At 33.5% G+C, this 19,376-nt stretch overlaps 4 protein-coding genes and 1 long non-coding RNA gene across 8 annotated transcripts in view; 2 read left to right on the top strand and 3 right to left on the bottom strand.

Moving 5' to 3' along the window:
- LOC127062644 (low-density lipoprotein receptor-related protein 2) overlaps nt 1-4,361 on the bottom strand; it is a 44,460-nt gene extending 40,099 nt beyond the window's left edge. The window contains exon 1 of the mRNA XM_050991243.1: nt 3,425-4,361. Coding sequence (XP_050847200.1) covers nt 3,425-3,617 — 193 coding nt within the window. The 5' untranslated portion in view covers nt 3,618-4,361. The remainder of the gene's footprint in view (nt 1-3,424) is intronic.
- Nucleotides 4,362-7,855: 3,494 nt separating this feature from the next.
- On the bottom strand, nt 7,856-9,816 carry LOC127062797 (uncharacterized). Its single transcript, XR_007781201.1, has 2 exons — nt 9,596-9,816; nt 7,856-8,887 (listed from the first exon to the last, which is right to left on the bottom strand). It is a non-coding gene; the product is annotated as an uncharacterized LOC127062797 (long non-coding RNA).
- Nucleotides 9,817-9,963: 147 nt separating this feature from the next.
- On the top strand, nt 9,964-12,781 carry LOC127062730 (cytochrome c oxidase subunit 6B2-like). Of its 3 annotated transcripts, XM_050991430.1 has the most exons (3): nt 9,964-10,081; nt 12,321-12,407; nt 12,486-12,781. In XM_050991430.1, the coding sequence occupies exons 2-3, from the start codon at nt 12,343-12,345 to the stop codon at nt 12,652-12,654; spliced, it is 234 nt and encodes a 77-aa protein (XP_050847387.1). In that variant the 5' UTR covers nt 9,964-10,081; nt 12,321-12,342; the 3' UTR covers nt 12,655-12,781. The 3 variants fall into 3 exon arrangements, with proteins under 3 accessions (XP_050847387.1, XP_050847378.1, XP_050847396.1); XM_050991421.1 differs by lacking the exon at nt 12,486-12,781 and having other exon boundaries at nt 10,025-10,081; nt 10,972-12,327; XM_050991439.1 differs by lacking the exon at nt 9,964-10,081 and having other exon boundaries at nt 11,857-12,407.
- Nucleotides 12,782-12,934: 153 nt separating this feature from the next.
- Nucleotides 12,935-14,372, top strand: LOC127062757 (U6 snRNA phosphodiesterase 1). The gene is made up of 4 exons (XM_050991460.1): nt 12,935-13,382; nt 13,452-13,594; nt 13,693-14,024; nt 14,136-14,372. The coding sequence occupies exons 1-4, from the start codon at nt 13,282-13,284 to the stop codon at nt 14,322-14,324; spliced, it is 765 nt and encodes a 254-aa protein (XP_050847417.1). The 5' UTR covers nt 12,935-13,281; the 3' UTR covers nt 14,325-14,372.
- Nucleotides 14,373-14,408: 36 nt separating this feature from the next.
- Nucleotides 14,409-19,291, bottom strand: LOC127062685 (tonsoku-like protein). Of its 2 annotated transcripts, XM_050991326.1 has the most exons (6): nt 18,728-19,291; nt 18,353-18,610; nt 18,094-18,262; nt 17,590-18,005; nt 15,442-17,490; nt 14,409-15,355 (listed from the first exon to the last, which is right to left on the bottom strand). In XM_050991326.1, the coding sequence occupies exons 1-6, from the start codon at nt 18,738-18,740 to the stop codon at nt 14,409-14,411; spliced, it is 3,852 nt and encodes a 1,283-aa protein (XP_050847283.1). In that variant the 5' UTR covers nt 18,741-19,291. The 2 variants fall into 2 exon arrangements, with proteins under 2 accessions (XP_050847283.1, XP_050847291.1); XM_050991334.1 differs by having other exon boundaries at nt 17,590-17,937; nt 18,353-19,291.
- Between the last annotated feature and the right edge of the window lie 85 nt (nt 19,292-19,376).

Below are 19,376 nucleotides of genomic sequence, written 5' to 3'. Positions count from 1 at the left end.
TTAATTCACTAGTGAAATCTAATAATATCGTCGTAAAAATATTTTTTTAAATGAAAGAGAAAGTAAAAATACATACTCGGTATTGATAATACTTAAGAGATAAAAACATAAATATTCGAGCTAAAAAATGAATTTACGGTTTCACGGAAACGAAAAAAACGAGACGTAGCAGAACAAAAGCGTTAACTTAATTTGTCACTTTGCCGGTAGACGAACAATAAAACTCTACATCCGCTTGATTCGACTATACGATAAATTTCTTCTTCTTCTTCCTCTTCATCATCATCTTCATTATCGTTCTTTATTTTGTCTTTTTATTATCGCGTACGTTATTATCGCGTTTGTGACACACACATACACATACACACACAATTACATGCGTGCACGCACGCACGCACGCACGCAGTAATGAAAAACATACACTCTTCCGTATGCTATATGTCCTGCATACATACCAGCTATACATGACACAAGAGACTAAACGTGTCACTAATTGTAAGTAGAATGTTTATTTCTACTTTCTCATATACGTACATACGTATGTTAGATACGGATCTCTGCGAGTTATTTTTTCCTACGAAATTAAACACACACATAAACAAACATACACACGTTAACGCGCACAAACCAAATAATTTCATTATCAAACGAAACTATCGATTCGTATAAAAACACAAAATTCCTGTATGTAGATAAATGTCCTAAGATTAATAATATTTCTTACAAATTGGAATGTCTCGACATTCGAACATTCAAAAGATGAAAGTTTGACTTCATCGATGAATAACACACGACGAATAAGGAGTAAGAGGGAGAGAAGTAGGAGACGAGCAACGGAACCAAGGTCAACACTGTTACACCTTCCTTTTTATCGGCTCGACGAAGCAGGTCCAAAGGACTGCCTCCTCCTACTCTTTCTCCTTTTCCTATCCCCTCTATCCCTTTCATCCATCCATCCAACTAACCAACCCCTCTCCCCTACTATACTACCAGTTCGAGCTAGCACAGCACACTGCACGAGGCACCATCATCGTCATATCCATCTCGGTATAATGGCTCGCGCGTATACTTTTTTCAGATCTCTTACAATATCCCAATGGAAAGGAAGGAAACCGGTTTGAGTTTAGAGGAGGCACCCGTGTAAACACATCAAATGCACCGAATTTTCTTCCACCTTACGCACAGATTAACGTGTTAACCTTATTATTTTTTTCTTCAATGTTTGATTGTTCGTTCCAAAAAAAGACAGAAGAAAAGAAACAAAAAAAAACATCCTTTTTAATGACACTTGTAATAATACCAAAACTGCTACATATTTATGAGTACATTTATACACATATACAATTTCTTATATATTTGTACAGGGTACCTTTTTAGATTCTTAAATCTACAATCTTATTCTTTTTCGAGATTTTTACGCCAAGCTTCTTTCTTTATTCAGATTATAAAAGCACAAGCCTAAGAATTTTCAAGTCGATCTATTAAGAACTTTTGATGCATCCTGTACAAGTATATAACATTTGTCCCATAAATATACGCGTAATACTAAAATTTTCTTTCTATGAAACGCTTGCGAGTATTGTCATTTTTCATTTTTGTACGTTTTCAATAACCTTTTCAACTTTTTCATTGAATAGATTGAATTTATTAAATCGATTTCATTGATTTAAGTTTCTGTATTAATTAAGCTATTCGTTTTTTTTTGCGCGTATAATTCTTTGTGTTTTGTTTTTTCTTTTTTGTTTATTTCTTTTGATGGAAAATTTTGTGAAAATTTCTCGGGCCATTCGCAATATGAACTTAACGTTTGATACGCGTCTAAAAGGCGACGATGGAAAGAATTCTCGTGAAAACCGGTTTCACATAGTCGTGTCGTCGTCGTCGTCGTCGTCGCTGTCGTCATCGTCGTCGTCGTCGTCGTCGTCGTCATCGTCGTCGTCGTCGTCGTCGTCGTCGTCGTCGTTGAAGAAACTCAACAACATCCGTGTAGTCCGATTACGATCTTTCTTACCTAGCCGAAAAGAGAAGTCTCTTTCCGTCTTATAATCTCTCTCTCTCTCTCTCTCTCTCTCTCTCTCTCTCTCTCTCTCTCTCTCTCTCTTCGCCCCCTCTTTCTCTCCCTCTCTCTTTCGAAGTGACACTATGACCAGAGAGGAGGCCACGTGCCACGCGTATTATCTTGTTGAACATGCATCACAACTCGCAATTGAAATCTACATTCTTTTTAAGATATTACTAGTTTCATTTTTTATTTACTTTTGTATTCTTTTTATCTTCTTTTCTTACTTTTTCCATTTTTAATTTCTTTTATCTTCTTTTATTTTTTTAATACTTTTTTCTATCTTTTATTTTCATTCTTTCAACGTAATTAGTTCATATAACATCGATCGTAGAAAATAAGAAAATAAGAGAGAGAAAAAGAGAGAGAAAGGAAGAGAAAAGAAAAAATCGACTATAATTTAACGAGAATTTATATATTCATACTCATATTCTCCTTTTGCTTCTTGTAAGCGATAAACTTATTCATACAAATAAAACGAAGCAATTGTATCTTTTATTCGTTCTCAATGCATTCAAGGTCTCTTATCGAGAAGAATTATTACTCAGTCTAACGATAGCAAGAATAAGCTGAAAATAGCAAATGCTATTCGCGATCGACTAGTATGCATTATCGATGAACTTGAGTCTCGCGCGTAAGATGAGTGTGGAGAGAAAAAAAAGGGAAAAAAGAAAAGAAAAGAAAAGAAAAGAAAAAAACAACGGAGATAAAACGACAGAATGTTTACCAGTCGAATGAAAACAGAGATCGGGACATGTGCGTGACGGCGCGGTGGGGTATGGATGGAAAAATATTTTTCACTCGATTACACTTCGAACAAAGACCAAAGAGGGAGAGGGGAGAGAGAGAGAGAGGGAGAAGAGAAGAAAGAGAATCGTTTCTTACAACGTTATTCGACGACTTTGGGACGATTTTGTATATCCCGAAAAGATTTGAAAAAAAGTACTAGGTTAAGAGGAGAAAGGTTAGAAAAGGCGGTCTTCCTTTCCACGAAAAGGATAACCTAACACAAAAAAATAATATCGCATGGGGATAGATTTACTATTGAGAGTCGAACTTTTAGAAATCTTTCATCTTCTGGTCAACAAAACCTAGTACAAGTTAAATCGCTTTATCTCATTCCATTTCGAGCCGCAAATAGCCGCGAAATGTTCGTTTAAAAGAGACGAAAAAAAAAAAAAGATAGAAAAAAGAACATAAGGAAGAACGGGGAAAAAAAAAAGAAAAAAAAAAGACAATCGCGCGTAACGGTCGATCGAACTCTTTCTCTCTCTCTCTCTATATACCACAAGCGCGGGAAATTTAAAATAGGAAGAGACCGTAAGTAGGTGTCGTTGACCGGTGAAACATTGCTAGATGACTTACCGACTCTGAGGGCGTCGATCTTAATGCCGAAGAAAAAGAGCAGTAGGACGAAAGCGTGAAAAACGACGAGAGGACTGGTCCGATTCAGCCGTAAAGTTCTTTGGGGGCGATAGTCCGTAGCACATCCGGAAGCACGTTCACCACCAGAAAAGACGGTGCGCGGCCGCCGTGGCTCCGGCGCAGCCACCGCCATCGCACGCCTCCGTGTCGTTCTCCCTCACCGCACTCCGAGCACACAGAGCCGAGCCACTTTTCCTTTCCCCGCTCGATAGAGGAAGGACCGAGTGAGTGAGTGAGTGAGTGAGTGAGTGAGTGAGAGAGGAAGAGGAAGAGAGAAACGGAGGGTGATCCTCGAAAATTCCACGCGATTCGAAAGGGAACAAAAGCTTATCCTTTCGTGCTTTTTTTTTTCTTTTTCTTTTTCCTCTCTTTTATTCCGTTCGTTACGAGCTTCTCGTCGTAAAAATTACGAACGTACTAATTACTAACACTACTTACTAATACGTACGATATTACTTTTCTTCTAACAATTATTTATTACTATTATCCCACCGGCCCGGGTATACCTGGACTGCGTCGTTGACCGCTCTCATGCGTTGAGAACGAAAGAACAACAAGGACGGGAGGGGGAGGAGGAAGAGGGGGAAAAAAGCGTGAAAAAAAAGAAGACGCGAAGAACGAGACGGCACGAGAAAATCGTCCGAGCCTTCAATTCATGGCTCGTACGAACGACGTTCACCCGGTCGCGGACAGTAAGCGACTGACTGCTCGCTCTCGCCGGCAAACTAACATGGTGACACGGCGCAGCGGCAGGTTGGCCCGAACGAAGTAAGCCCCGTCGACCAATCATGACGCTCCAAAGCGAGAGCTACTCCGCACCCTCGATGATCGGTCGACGATCGACGCGCCGATCGGATATCTTCGCCGATCCTTGTATGTATACATACATCGTACACACATATATACACACATCATACGTAAACGTATACGTACCATTCTTGTCGTCGTCGTCGTCGTCGTTATATGCCGTCGGCTTTCCATCGTATACATTACGATCGGTTGTAAAACATTTTTTCTAACTTCCATTGCTTCTCTTCCTTCCGTTTATCGCCACATCTTCTCGAATCAATCCTCTTCTTCTCTCTTCCACTCGTTCGATCCTCATTCTTACCTTCCTCCATTTCGTACATCTAGAAATACGTGAAAAGGAACGAGATGAGAAATCGAAGGATGAAATCTGCTAATTATTGTACACACATATACATGTATATCACATGCGTTCTAAGGCTTTATCTTTCTTCCGTGTTACATAAATATTCTCTTCACCTTTCTTCCGTCCTCTTCGCTAATCGACCTGTGACTTACAGATTGAGAAAAAGGAGAGCTTCGCACACACACTTTTTTTTTTCTTTTTCTTCTTTTCTGAAACGTTACGAATGTAGAATTTCGAAGACGCATTGAAAAAGTATGTACGTCAAATAAAATAGGTTAACTTGAGGTAGGCTTTTCCTTCTGTTTACAAACGTTACTACTGCTATCTCTTGCTCTTATTTACCGATGTTTCGAAACGAATTCTGAAATACACAATTTGTTTTTTTTTTTTTTTTTTTTAGACGTTTTTCCTTTTTCTTCTTTATTTTTACTCTTTTTAAGAGAAATAATTTACGGCAGGGATCTTCGTTAAAAACAAAAAAAAAAGAAAATCAACGATTCTTTTACTTTCTATCTATCCGACGTTTCTATATTAATTCCAATATTTAGTTGAATCAAATGCCTAGAACGAAAATTACATTTAACGGATATTAAAACGCACATCGATGCTTGGCTTTATTAATAATGCAATTCTGTATGCGATCTCTAATCGATCGACTAACTTAAGTATGTATTATAATAGCTTTCAAAGAGAAGATAAGACTTGACAATCGACGAACTCACTAACACGTAAACTTTTCATAAATTCATATCACGTTCTTATCCACTTGCCAACCTCAATAAAGACACGCATATCGTTAACATGTTGATGACGTTCCATCATTTTGGTACCATGCACTACAAAAATTCAGGACTTTTATCATAAATCGCACGATTCTAATATTTACACGAGAAGATAATGTATTTGCGATATCGTTGTCATATTAACGAGGGAAAAGACAAAGATGAAGAAGACGAAAAAAAAGAAGAAGAAGACTAATCAAACCTGACTTATCATAATCGGTAAAAAGAGTATATTTCACATGTGATTGATCCATCAAGTTTCAGACCGTTGAAAGATTTTCTGTACATAGCATAACAACGAGAATATTTGATATCTCCGAGAGCTTTTGTGTTTCACCACATACACACGCGCATACATACACACCACGACTACACTTCTAATGACGGGAAGGATAAATTGAAAAAGTGACGAGGGCGGGGAGAAAAAGAAGGAAGAAGACTTCGGAGAGTTACGTCGGACGGAATTTTCCAAATCTATGTACATATGTATTTGCAAAGAAAAACGTATTCACGGGATTTAACGTACCTCGGAAATGACACGCTTTGATGTATACATGTTACGCTTTAATAAAAGTGAATTCAATGAAAATGTTTTTCCGCCGATCAGAGCATCTCTCTTTTTTCTCCTCCTTTTTTCTTTTTTTTTTCTCTTCTGCTACTCGAAAAAATTCGTTCTAGTTTTATCATGCTCCGTATCAAAGAAACGAATTCGTTTCGTTTGCTGGCAAACCGTAAGTTTTGGATTACGTCTGGGTTTGAGTTGCATTCTTTTTTTTTTTTTATTTTCTTTCTTTCACATATCTTGCATCCGAGTTGCGTTTTGGGTTTGCAAGTTTTGCGTATCATGCGTCTGGGTTGCAAGTCTTGCGTATCTTACGTCTGAGTTGTAACTTTTGTGTATCTTCCTTATCTGAGACAAGTACATGACAACCTAAATTGAGTTTTAGTAGCGTATTTTACGTCTGAGTTGCGTCTGGATTTTAAGTTTTGTATTTATCTGAGCAAAACGCACCAGGACTTCTAAACAGCAAGATAGAAATACAGGAAAAGGAAGATCAGAAAATGTGTGTAACACGAACTAGAAAAAATTTATGAGAGAGAAAGAGAGAAAGAGAAAGAGAGAGAGAGAAAGGAGAAAGGTTTCTTAGAAAATTAGTTCTGTCAACGTAACACCGTAACATCTTTCGAATCGTTTCGTGGCTTCTACACCGTGTGACAGATGACGAGCTAAACGCTACCAAGGGAAGACTTATATCAGACAATATATATGTACGTATGACGGAGGGAATGAAAGGACGAAAAAGAGAGAGAAATCCGGATGCCACGGTGGCTTCGCTTGCATTTCTAGTCGGCGCCTTCACGGTACCGCGACATCGCTAGAGACAATAGGAAAGGTCGTGGAGTCTCTGGCATTTTGCTGCGTCTAATAGACGTGTTCAAGCGCGCGCACATACACACATACATAAATGAGAGAAACGAAAGAATAAATTCTGAAGAGATAAAAGAAAAGTTATGAAAAAGAACAAAAGTCAAATGATGACAAAATGATGACAAACTGCTCGAAATTGATCTTGATAGGTGAACTGTTCTATGTATCTATCTATTATTTTTAACATTAACCAAACAGAATATATGTTTCAATATCCATATATTTCTCTTTAATTATTAAATATAATATTATTATATATTTATCAGATATAGTATTATTAGACAATTATTTTCGTTATTATTATTATTATTATTATTATTAATAAATATAATGAACTAATAAATCAATCACACGTTTGACATAATAATTAATTTATAAAAGAGAGAGGGAAAGAGAGAGAGAGAGAGGAAGAGAGAGAGAGAGAGGGGGGGGGGGAGAGAGAGAGAAAGAGGATACATAGATTCTTGCAAAGCATATCGAGTAGAAGAAGAACAAAAAAAAAAGAAAAAGTGCGACGTATGTGCGCGAGTGCGCACCTGTGTACTAGTCGCGTGGCATGCGTGTGTGCGCGCCACGAAAGGAAAAAAATAGAGGGCGAGCGTGTGCGCGGCGGCGAAGGTGCGCGCGCGGATCGTTGGAGGGAGAACGAGAAAGAGATGGTACTTTGTTATTTTACTCGTGTGCGCGCAGAGCCGGCAAGTTGTGCGCTCGTGTTCGTTACTTCGTACCTCGTGTTGAATTGGGTGTGGGATGTGTATGTGTGAGTTGTATGTATGTGTGTGTGCGTGTGCGTGTATGTGCGGCCGCCTGGCACGGCCAGGTACCAAATGCCGCAAGGTCATGACTCGAGCATACACACATAAGCAGTACGATGCTGCGCCCGCACAGCTCTCTCTCTCTCTCTCTCTCTCTCTCCAACTCTTTATCCATCTCTCTTTTTCTTTGACCCTTTATCTATCTCTTTCTTTCTCAAACTCTTTCTCTCTCTCTCTCTCTCTCTCTCTCTCTCTCTCTCTCTCTCTCTCTCTCTCTGTCTCCCCCTTATTCTTTCAATCCCTCTACCTATGGAGAACCAATCTCGAGGACCTCCTCTTACACCAGAAAAGACACCTATGAGAGGCCAAGCCATTGGGGAAGGGGAAGAGAAATTACACATATACATATATTTACAAAATCTCTGAATGATCGGCACAAGCCACGAGATTCCGTGTATTTAAGTTTTTATAAAGTGCAACTAGTATTAGTATATCATTTTCAAATCCTCCCCCTCCCCCTCCTATCTACGTACACACACACACACACACACACAGATACTAACGACGAAGATATGTAACTGTTTACTTAGAATTTTTTGTAAAAATGAAAGTTCATCGCTTCATCTATTTCTTGATTGATGCACACATATCAGTGAAGTATTACATAACATGAATATTGATAATATGAAAAATAAGAAAAATCTAAGTAAAAGAGTAATATTTATGTTACTTTTAATCGAGTAATGAAAATATTCAATGACTACGATCGACCATAGAAGAACCGCTGAATTCAAAAATGTCAAGGATCCAAATTCCGTTATCCGGCCTCGCGTAGAAATATTATACGTCATAGTAACAACGGCGTGGATGGATGGATGGATGGATGGATGGATGGATGGATGAATGGATGGACAGATTGGTAACTACCATAAGTGGTTTAGAAGTAATGACTTTTTAGATATATTGTTTTTCGTATTCTTTTTTTCTGTTTATTTCTTTCTTATTTTACGATATATCTGAATGAAAGTGTTTCACGTACAAATGTGTATACGTGCGATAAAAGGAAAAAGTACGGATTCACCGGGAACGTTCGAAGCACGCATTGTTTTTTATTCCGTGTCTCTCTTCGCTTTAAAAAGAGACGAGTGCTTGTTTGCTGACGTCGTCAGAGAGTGGTACCGAATGGTACCTTTACATTCTCACGGTGGGTAATCTTTGCCGTTTCCTATGAGATTGCACGTCGCAACGAGAAAAGGTACACGTTTCAAAAGAAAATTTTATGATCTGTGCAAGAGAATCAGTATTAAAAGCAGAGAGAAAGACAAAGAGAAAGAGAGAGAGAGAGAGAGAGAAAGAGAGAGAGAGAGAGAGAGAGAGAGAGAGAGAGAGAGAGAGAGAGAGAGAGAGAGAGAGAGAGAGAGAGAATAAAAAAAGAAGAAAAAAGGGAAATGATCTTTTATCGTTAACTAATCAAAAATGGACGACGACCATAACGAGAATGAAAAAAGAGATTTTAATCTACATTGTATGCTTACAGATTACTATTAACTTTGCTAATTTATGTACATACGTACGTACGTATATACGTGTGTATGCATATACGTATATGTTGAACGTACAAATAAATGAATTCGATTAATAAAAACATTGTATGAATTAAAACGTAATACTCATTATATGTTTCCTAACGTTTCCAACTTGTATACATTCTATCTCGTGAAGAAAAGAGGTTACTAATTCACACACACTCATTTATGTTTATATACGAGCGAAAGTATATTGTTAAAAGACAATTAAAGTATTACTTTTTTAAATGTGTCATCGAGAAAATTATAGGATATTTTATAAGATAAGTATATTTTAATTATACAGAAATTCTTTAACGTAACTTTGACCTGCATTTATAAAATATCTTATTATAATGAAGTATGGTTTACGTGAGATATTAAGAACGATAGGTTAACGAGCATTATCCAATCAATTTCTTCTTACCTATCTTTCCATCTTCTAATAACGAACAATCATCATTTATTGCAAAGCGTATTAATCGTATCCATATTAACGAAATGAATTTGTCCAAATACTGTCAATATATTTGCAATGTATAAAAGTAACGTTCTAAAACTATTTTTTGATTATATTGGACTGGATTACAGGAAATGCTACTATTTTATGAAAGGTTAGTTATCAGAAATAATCGTTTCTGATTGGTTATATTTTTAGGTTAGAAGAGAATTTTGTAACTTACTTTTATTGGTTAGGTTCTTTTTTGATGCATTTTGGTAACGATCATTTACACGTCATCGAAAATCTTGCACCCTCATTCGTTGATTCCCGCATATAATTCTGCGCATGTATTTTGAAAATCGTGCTTAACTATACTCCCAGGTAAGCAAACTTTCTTCGTGCGCATGACGTAACGAATCTTCTGGTATACCCTTAGTAGCCATTTTGTTTTCATCAGGACGGCTGATCAAGGTATTGCATTAAAGATAATTTGCGTAATTTTAGAATATTATACGATCAATAGTATTAATAAACACTCAAAAAAAGTCTTGGGTAGTTTAATACAATTGTTAAAATTTAATTCGTCAAATAATAATAATTCGTAATACATATGATCACAGATAAGAAACTGTTCTGTACAATATAATGCTTTCCGATCGATCCAAATTTCCTTTCAATGTTCCTTGAAATGGACAAAAATATCTGTAAAAATTAATGTTTATCCGCAATATTGTCTTTTTTTATTCAGTTACATTGTATATTCGATCGTAGAAGTCACCCCTAACCGAACGTCTGTTATAAATATATTTTTCTTCAAAGTAATTGGTAAAAATTTGTAAAATCAATATTAATGAGTTCATATCAATTGAGTAAAAATTGATTTGTTATTATATTTTAAATAATACTATAAAAGTTGTTCTTATATAAGAGTCTATGTAAAACTAGTTATTTAATTATTCTAAAATTAAACAATTTCTTTGAAGATAGTAACGCTCTGACTCCTCTATACACACTCATGAATCTAATGCATTCATGAGATAGTTTTGTAAACGTGTCTGGGAGTAAGAGAGTTAAGATTAAATTTATACATGAATAATTATAATATCCTATACCTATAGAAAGCATTGTTAAATCAATTCTATAAGCTTACTATTAAATTAAAAATGATTATATCATGATAGATATAAAAAATATGTTAAATATAAAGCACAAAAGTGTTAATATATCAAAGTATTTAGTATATATTCTCTCGCTCTAAGTCTACTTGTCTCTTGCAAATATGTATTTAGAGCCAGTCATATAAAGGCCTGGTGAATTAAAATAGGCTGTGTACTTATAGAAGGCAGTTTCTATCCTTATAGGTATCCATCTGTCCGTTCACCCTGGTCAGTGAGGTATTTGAGCTCTTCACCATGGATTCAAAACGGCATGAATGCAGCGCCAGGTCACACACAGACTCACCACCTACTCCACCCTCACCTCCCCTGTATAGTTCAAGTTACACAACGCATGACAACTACAAAAGCAGAACATCTCGTCGCTCGCCTTCGCCTACAGACTACAGGAGCAGTAAATCTTCCAGGAATGAATCACCACCGGATAGACGAAGAAGGAAAAGGAGTACTTCCAGACCTTCTCCAATCCGATCTCACAGACGATCTCGTTCGAGTGACAGAGACAAAGATCGGGATAGAGATAGGGACAGGTCACGGAAGTATTCAAGAAGAGACAGGTCAAGATCTAGATCAAGGGGAAGATCTCGTTCAAGAGATAGAAGACGCAGTCGTAGCAGAAATAGAAGTAGAGACAGGCACAGATATAGAGAAAGCCGTAGACATCATAGAGCACCATCGTATGAATCAGATGCTTTTGAAGATCATGCAGATACGGTTATAGCACAACAACAGCCTGCTCCACAGCCAAATGCCTTCAAAAATGATGGAAGCTTTATGGAAATGTTTAAAAAAATGCAAGAACAAATGCAACCTGCACAACAACCAACAACTTCTGTTCTCGAAGAAAAACCAGTAATACCACCACCCTTGATGGTTGGGAAAAGGCGAGGAGGAAGAATCCTAAAAACTGGGATGGTTGCAAAACCAAAGACTGAGCAAACTGTTGAACAACCCAAGGATGCATGGTCACTTTATATGGCAGAGGTGAAAAAATATCGTGAAGTTTGTTGTCAGGAAGAGGATAATACCAGACCGTTGGTCAAATAATTCATTTTTTTCTCTTCTTTGTCGCCTCATTATTCCTATAACAAATGTGCTGTGAACGAACATTAATTTTTTTTATTTGACTTTTTAATGATTGAATCATTATGTGACATTCACGAATATCGAATGCTAATTTAATGACATACTTTGCACTTAAGTAATTTCAATATATTTTTTAAGGGTATGAGACATGACTTTTAAAATGAAATTAATTTTTAATCAAATCTATATAATATCTGTAATATGCTAATTTGAAATTGTATATTAATGCCTTTATAGAAAAGTATATTATTTAAACGATATCCTTATGTATGAAAGAGAGAAAGAGACTATAAAAAAAATGAAATTGTGATAGTGGTAGATGAGGCAAGAGACATATGGCCTAGAGCGAGGGACTGTATACAAAGTATATAGCGAAGGGTTGAAGGGGTGACGTGTAATATTTACTGAAAAATTGCAATAGAAATTAAGTAACCTGTAACTTGTTAAAGAGTATTCTAAACTGCTGCCATCATGTCACAAGTAGAGTGGAAGACAGCGCCATTTGATCCAAGGTTCCCAAATCAAAATCAAACAAGGTATGACTTTTTGAATATGATAAAAACATTGATATCATTAATAATTTGATGATATTAATGATCTTAATAAATATGTAGATACTGCTACCAAAGTTACTTGGATTTTCATCGCTGTTCCAAAAAACACAATCAAGATTATGAACCCTGTAAGTACTTCAAACGAGTCTACTCTTCTATATGTCCAAATGATTGGATTTCAAAGTGGGATGAACAAGTTGAAGAGGGCAGATTTGCAGGAAGAATATAGAAAGGTTGTTATCAATGAATTTTGCCTTCCCTTTTAGTGAATTCTTTGTGAAGAACAGGACATTCAGATCAGTTTCTCCTGTTTGTAAAATAATTAATAATTATTAAAATGAAAATATAAATGTGTATATATGTGTATATTTTGCAATACCTTAGAACCTTCACTATTCTGATAATTTTATTTTTCATTTTTTTCTTATTTCCTATAATACGCGAATCTTCATCATACTGTTTCGAAATGTGATCTTGTAGGACTGAATTTAACAAAATTTATTTCATGACATACTGTTTCGAAATGTGATCTTGTAGGACTGAATTTAACAAAATTTATTTCATAAGTATAATAACGAAGTTATATTTTTTTTGTCATTAAAAATTTTTGCTTTTTTTATTTTTAGTTTGATATACAAACCATATTTTATGTTTTTATTCTGATATAAAGAAAATATTGCTACACAGAAGAAAATTAGTGCCTAAGTGATATGATGAGACAACTAAGCGATGTTGTTTATTAGCAGCAATCAATTTTACGTTCACCAATAAGAATCAAGATATTGACGTACTTTCCGCGGAGCAAATATTTTTCCGTCGAATATAGTAACTTATTTGAACTGAAAATTTTAGAAATATGTCAAGTATTAATAGTCTGAACTTAATTAGTGAATATTATTCGTCTAATTCAGAAGATGAAGAAGAAGAAAATGAAAAATATAAAAAAATTAGTGAAAGGTAATCAGATGTTTATAGGTTAGATTTTGATTGTTTAAGAACATGTAAAGGTATATTTTTTATTTACAGTTTTTCTGTACCTCAAAGTATCCTATTATGGAAAGGAGTTCCTCATCACGAAGAAATAATAGATAATCCATCAGATCATAAAGGAAAGATAAGAACTTTTAAACATGAACGTGGCAACTGGGCAACGTTAGTTTATGTAAATTGTAAATGCAGGATTTTGTAGTGCATTGAAAAATGAAAGCTTATTAGTGTATGTTGCAAGATGTCAGAAAAATGAAATGTTTAATATTTATTATTGTAGATACACCTAGTGACGTTATGCTCTCTTGGATAAAGTCAATTGGAATTTGGTTGCCAAAAGATAGTAATATACTTTTCGAACAATTCCACGTTAGTCTTACTCGAACATTGATTTTAAAATTTCATTGGATCGAATCCTTTGTTGAAAGTTTAAAAAAATTATTTCAAAAGACAAACAAATTTACTATGGAACTTACTGATATAAAAGTATATTGCAATGAAGAAAGAACTCGTACATTTCTAGGAATAAATTGTTACAGTAATGTATTAAATTATCTAATTTCTACTATTGATAATTTATTGAAAGAATATCAATTACCATTATTTTATGAGGTAAGAACATGATGATTCCTTAATGTACTTAAAATAATATTAAAAACCATATCAGGCTCATTGCAATAAGATTCACAACATTATTTTTGGATAATTTTATTTCTCTTTAAGGACCCTTCATTCCATATAAGTATCCTTTGGTGGGTAGGAGATAAAGAAGACTACCTCAACAAAGTTCTACCTTCAATCAAATCTAGTTTCAATAAATTTTTGATTGATTATACAGAAGAAAACTATGTACATATTAATGAATTATATTGTAAAGTAGGAAATAAACTTTATACATTTAAATTACAATAAGATTATGGGTGTTAATAATACTGTAAATACATAATTATATTTATAAGATACTGGAAATTTAATTTATCATTCTTAACATTATAACTATGATGGTTTAAAAATTGTAAGATTGTGCGATAATTTATGTACAATACCTTTTCCTTCCCATAAAATTAACCAAGATTGACATATATCAGGTATCATATTAATAATTAAAGTACATATTTCAGGATTCTTTATAGTTATATTTGGATCAGGTGGTTCTGTAATATTTGTGCATCCACTGACATCTATATATGTTAGTGTAGGCCTATGATTTAATAACATATGTACAGATATCAATGAAACTTTCGAATTACCATTAAGTATTAATTTTGTAAGATTTGGTGCTTGTAAGAGTATAGATTTAACATCATCATCAGTAATGTCACAACAAGCAAGTTCAAGTGATTCTAAAGTCATAAAAAAAAATTTGGAATTCTGAATGATGTCAGTAATAAAGGAACTCCGAGTTGGATGCAGTGTATTAGATAAATTTAAATTAACTAATTGTCTTTGTAGAGAATAGCATTTGCTGTCTCCGTTTAAAAAATTCCATGACAAATCCAAATTTACAAGGTTATTACTTTCAATGGAAAAATTAAAATCATTCAGCTCGCAGTGTCGTAAAGACAAAGTTTGTAAGTTCTTTAATGGTGCAATTAGTTTGTGAATTGTTTCTTGAGAATTCGGTCCGAGTGGATTATAACTAAAGTCTAGTACTCTTAATTGAACTGGTAACTTTTCTATTCTTGACAAACAATTGTGATCAATATCACATTGTTGCAAATATAATTCTTGCAAAAGTGATAAATCTGAAAGACAATTAGACAATATTTTTCCATTATTGAGAAAAACTCCTCCAGACAAATAGAGTACTTGCAAATTTTTTTGATACTCTAGAGCTTTAAGTAAAGGTTCAAGTTCCGTTTCCTTCGTTTCATCCGATTTAAGTCGGAAAACGGACGTATTCTCGCACGATTTTAAACATTTTATTGTTGTCTCTTCTGGCACTAAAAATATAAAATATTTGCAATTATACTTTGAAAATTTTATTAATAAGGATCTCTTCGATATAAAAAATATTTGTTTATATTACCTATTTGAATAATTTTGCAAATTGTTTTATACCTCTCTACAATAGATGGTATTTCTATTTTGATAATTTCACATTTTAAATATTTTATATTTTCATTTCCTTTTATAATATGGATTACATTTTCAGAAGAAACTGAATCTCCTTCCATTGTTTTTAAAACAAGCTCCACTGTACAGCCAGTTTCATCACAGAACTTTTTTTTCATATCATCTAAGATGATTTTTAATATATCACCCCTATCTTGCTCAAGTATAACTAATTTTAAATAAAAAGTTTTATTTTTTATAGAAATCTGTAAATTCGTTGATATTCCATTATTACTTTGTTGAGCTGAATTATCCAGAATAGCTGAATAAATAGGTGAAGGAGTACGAGATATAGAATTTTTAGTAAAACCAGTAGAAAATAGAGAGATTTGTTTATTTTTCTTTTTTCTAAATTGTTTAGGCGAGTTAGCAGGACTGGTTACTTTACTTGCATTACTATTGTCACTGTCTTCTAATGCAATAATATTCTGTATTTCTTTTTCTTCTTCCTCTTCTTCTTCTGTTTTTTCATCATCTGTATCAATTTTTTGTCGTTTTACACGTATATTATTTGTCTCATTATCTACATTAAAACTATTTGATTTTCTTTTGCTAGTTATATTGAAAATATCATTGAAAGATTTTTTTTTAGAACTTATGTACATATCATCTTCTAACCAATCATCAACTAAATCTTCATCAGTATCTAGAAGAGGATTTGATATTTTACATTTATCATTAGAATTCGTGATTGGTCTTATTAAACTATCTCTATGTTTTAATCTAGCTATTGTTCTCTTATAATCTTCTCCAGCAGATATCTTCTTAGGTTCTACTTCCTCATTCTGTGTTTCAAGATCTATTAATTTTTTATAATCATTTATAGGTGTAGGAGATTGTTTTTTAGATTTTTTTATAGTTGTTGGTACCACAGGTACTAATTGTTGATACATACTATCATATTCTATTTCTTGGTTTAATGATAAATTGCCAGCACGATCCTTCCAACTTTCTAAACAATCTAATACTGTATCTCCTTCTTTTGTTCTGAGAGTAACATTTGCACCATATTCCATTAATAGGCACATCATAGATAAATTCCCGCATGATGCGGCGTCATGAAGAGGCGTAATACCCCCACATAATGATCCACCTGGATCATTTACGTTTGCTCCACTTTTAAGCAACAATTTAGCTATTTCTATGTAATCATGATTTGCAGCTTCATGGAGCGGGGTCCAACCACAATGATCTCTTACGTTCGTCGGATGCCCTGCTGCTAACAATTTTTCTACATTTGCAATATTACCATTAATACATGCAACATGAAGCTGTGTTTCTCCTTTTTCATTTCTCCTCACTGCAAGACCTCTCTTAAAACGTCGTTTTGTTGTTTCAATATTTTCTTTAGAGTGCAATTCATTTTCTATATCCGACAATTCTTCTAAACAAATATCTCCTCCAATATTTACACTTTCTACTTCACTTTCACTTTCACTTTCTTCATCAATAAGATGATTCGTCAGATTATTTAATTTTTTTTGGATCATTTCTACAGTATCTTTATCTTCAGTTTTTTTTAGATAAAGTAAGAATTCTTTCAGAACAGATATTTGAAGCTTCTTATTTTCAGATTGTTCTACCGTGGATAATGCTAAATTGTAAGATTCTTTAATTTCGATATCAGAAGATTTATTAGCTATTTGTAAGTCAGCTAAAAAGAGAGCAGATCTACATATTTCATGTGGATCACTACATAGTTCAAGTTCTCTAACAGCAAATTGTAATGCTTCATCATAACGATCTGCATCACGCAGAGTTTGTGCTAAACTTACTAAAGCAGCACCTATTTTCTCACTTCCAGTATCTTCTGCACATTTTAGCATTTCTTGATAATAACTGATTGCTTTTTCAAAAGAATGTACAGCTACAGTTGCATCTCCTAATGTTTCATATAACTTTTGTTTAACAGATATATCATCTTCAATAAATAAATTTTCTTTGGTTTTACATATTGTTACCACTAAAAGAGATCAGATATTTAAACTAAAAATATTTCGAATTTAACAAACAATATTGTATATTTATAAATATTTTGAATTTAACAATGCTATAAACTTACCAATTCTTAAATATTTCTCAATTTGTTCGTTCATATTCTGTGGTAATCCCTTAGTCAAATATAAAGAAACTAGTATTTTACGTGCATCACTCCATTCTCCAATTTTTAGCAATATCTCTGCTTTAGTAAGATGCGCTTCAGCTTTTAATGATACGTTATTTACATCAGCAGCAGTATCAAGATATTGCAATGCTAATGTAGTTTCTCCTTTACGTTCATATACAGCAGCTAAAGCAATGTTTGTTCTATGTAAATCCTCATTTAAATTATGCTTTTTACATAATACTGCTGCTTTTTCAATAAGATCAATTGCTTGTTCAGATTCTTTTTGAGCTTCAAGTATTAATCCTAAATTTAAAAGCAATCGTGTACGCATTGTCATCATTTCTTCTAATTTAATATTTGAATTTTCTAATCTATAAATAGATATACAGTATGTATCAGTTAATAGAACATAAAAAAAATCATATATTGAAGACTAAAAATATATAAAATATTTATTACTCATGACAAAGACATATACTCCTTGTATATGCCTTTTTAGCATCAATTAAAGCATTATTTTTTCTATCAGATTCTTTAGATAGCGTTTCAGCTAAGCAAAAATATGTTCTTCCTAATGTAGCAAAAGCACGTTGTTCTTCCAACAAATTTTTTACCTTTTTGGCACCCTCTGTTCTAACATATAAATTGTAATAGAGTCACTTATCTTACTTAAAAGTTATATTAATTATTTTTACTTTTGTATATGTATCACACAAACCAAGATATTCATTCAGATGTATCAATGCTTCTTCATAGTTACCAAGACTGGTATGTACTTCACCGATCATTCTATTCGCAACTGCGCAATTTAACTCGTCGTTTAAATTTTGACAAATTTCTAATTGTTGTATATATTCTTGTAAAGCATCCTCTAATTTTCCAGTTTGGAAATATAAATCTCCAAGTTCTTTAATAATTTCAGCCAAATGCTGCAAATTTCCATCGCGTTTGGCACGTTGTTTTCTTTTGATAAGTCCTTATTTTGATAAATGAGAAAATATTAATTAAAAATGTACCAATGTAGTATAATATATCAGGATTATTCATAATATATGTTGATTTCATTATGATCACTTGTACACAAAATACTTACTATCTTCTTCCATGTTGCAATAAACTATGTATTAATAACAAAAGTCAATGGCACCGTTCATAACCTCACGTTTGCATCACGTTAGTATATTTTTTTCAAATTGTAATAAAGTATAGTTTTAGGTATAACAACCGTGTTGATTTTTTTATTCGTTACATAATATAAATATAATCTAAATTCTAAAAATTTCTTATTTTTAAACGCTAAAAGATTAGAATTTTATATTTGAATGACTACCATAGTATGTAAAGCAAATGACTTCACAAAATTTTCTTTACGTACTACTTGAGTATTTGTAGGTTATGAATATTTTGATAAAAAATTGTATATATTGTTCTTTTTCTTTTTTAATATTCCTAAAACGTATTTTAATAAATGACAATAAGTCTAAATAACAGTGAAGAAAAAACACGTTTGTTTTTTTTTTCATACGATATATACATCAACTCTTTTGGCAACTTTATTTTTTCGCATTATAGAAACTTCACACAGGCATATCTTTATAGTTGTATTTATATACACTTACATATACAATATCACGATAAGAAATAAAAATTATTCTAAAAGTTAACATAAAAAAAAGGAAAACAAACTGTGAAAGGGATTATATATTTTTTTATAGTCTTCTTGTCATTTATATGATAATTGA

Source organism: Vespula vulgaris, chromosome 1, assembly GCF_905475345.1.
Source record: "Vespula vulgaris chromosome 1, iyVesVulg1.1, whole genome shotgun sequence".
Lineage (NCBI taxonomy): Eukaryota > Metazoa > Arthropoda > Insecta > Hymenoptera > Vespidae > Vespula > Vespula vulgaris.
Note: the sequence above shows the minus strand (reverse complement) of the source record. Positions and strands in the feature narration are given on the sequence as shown.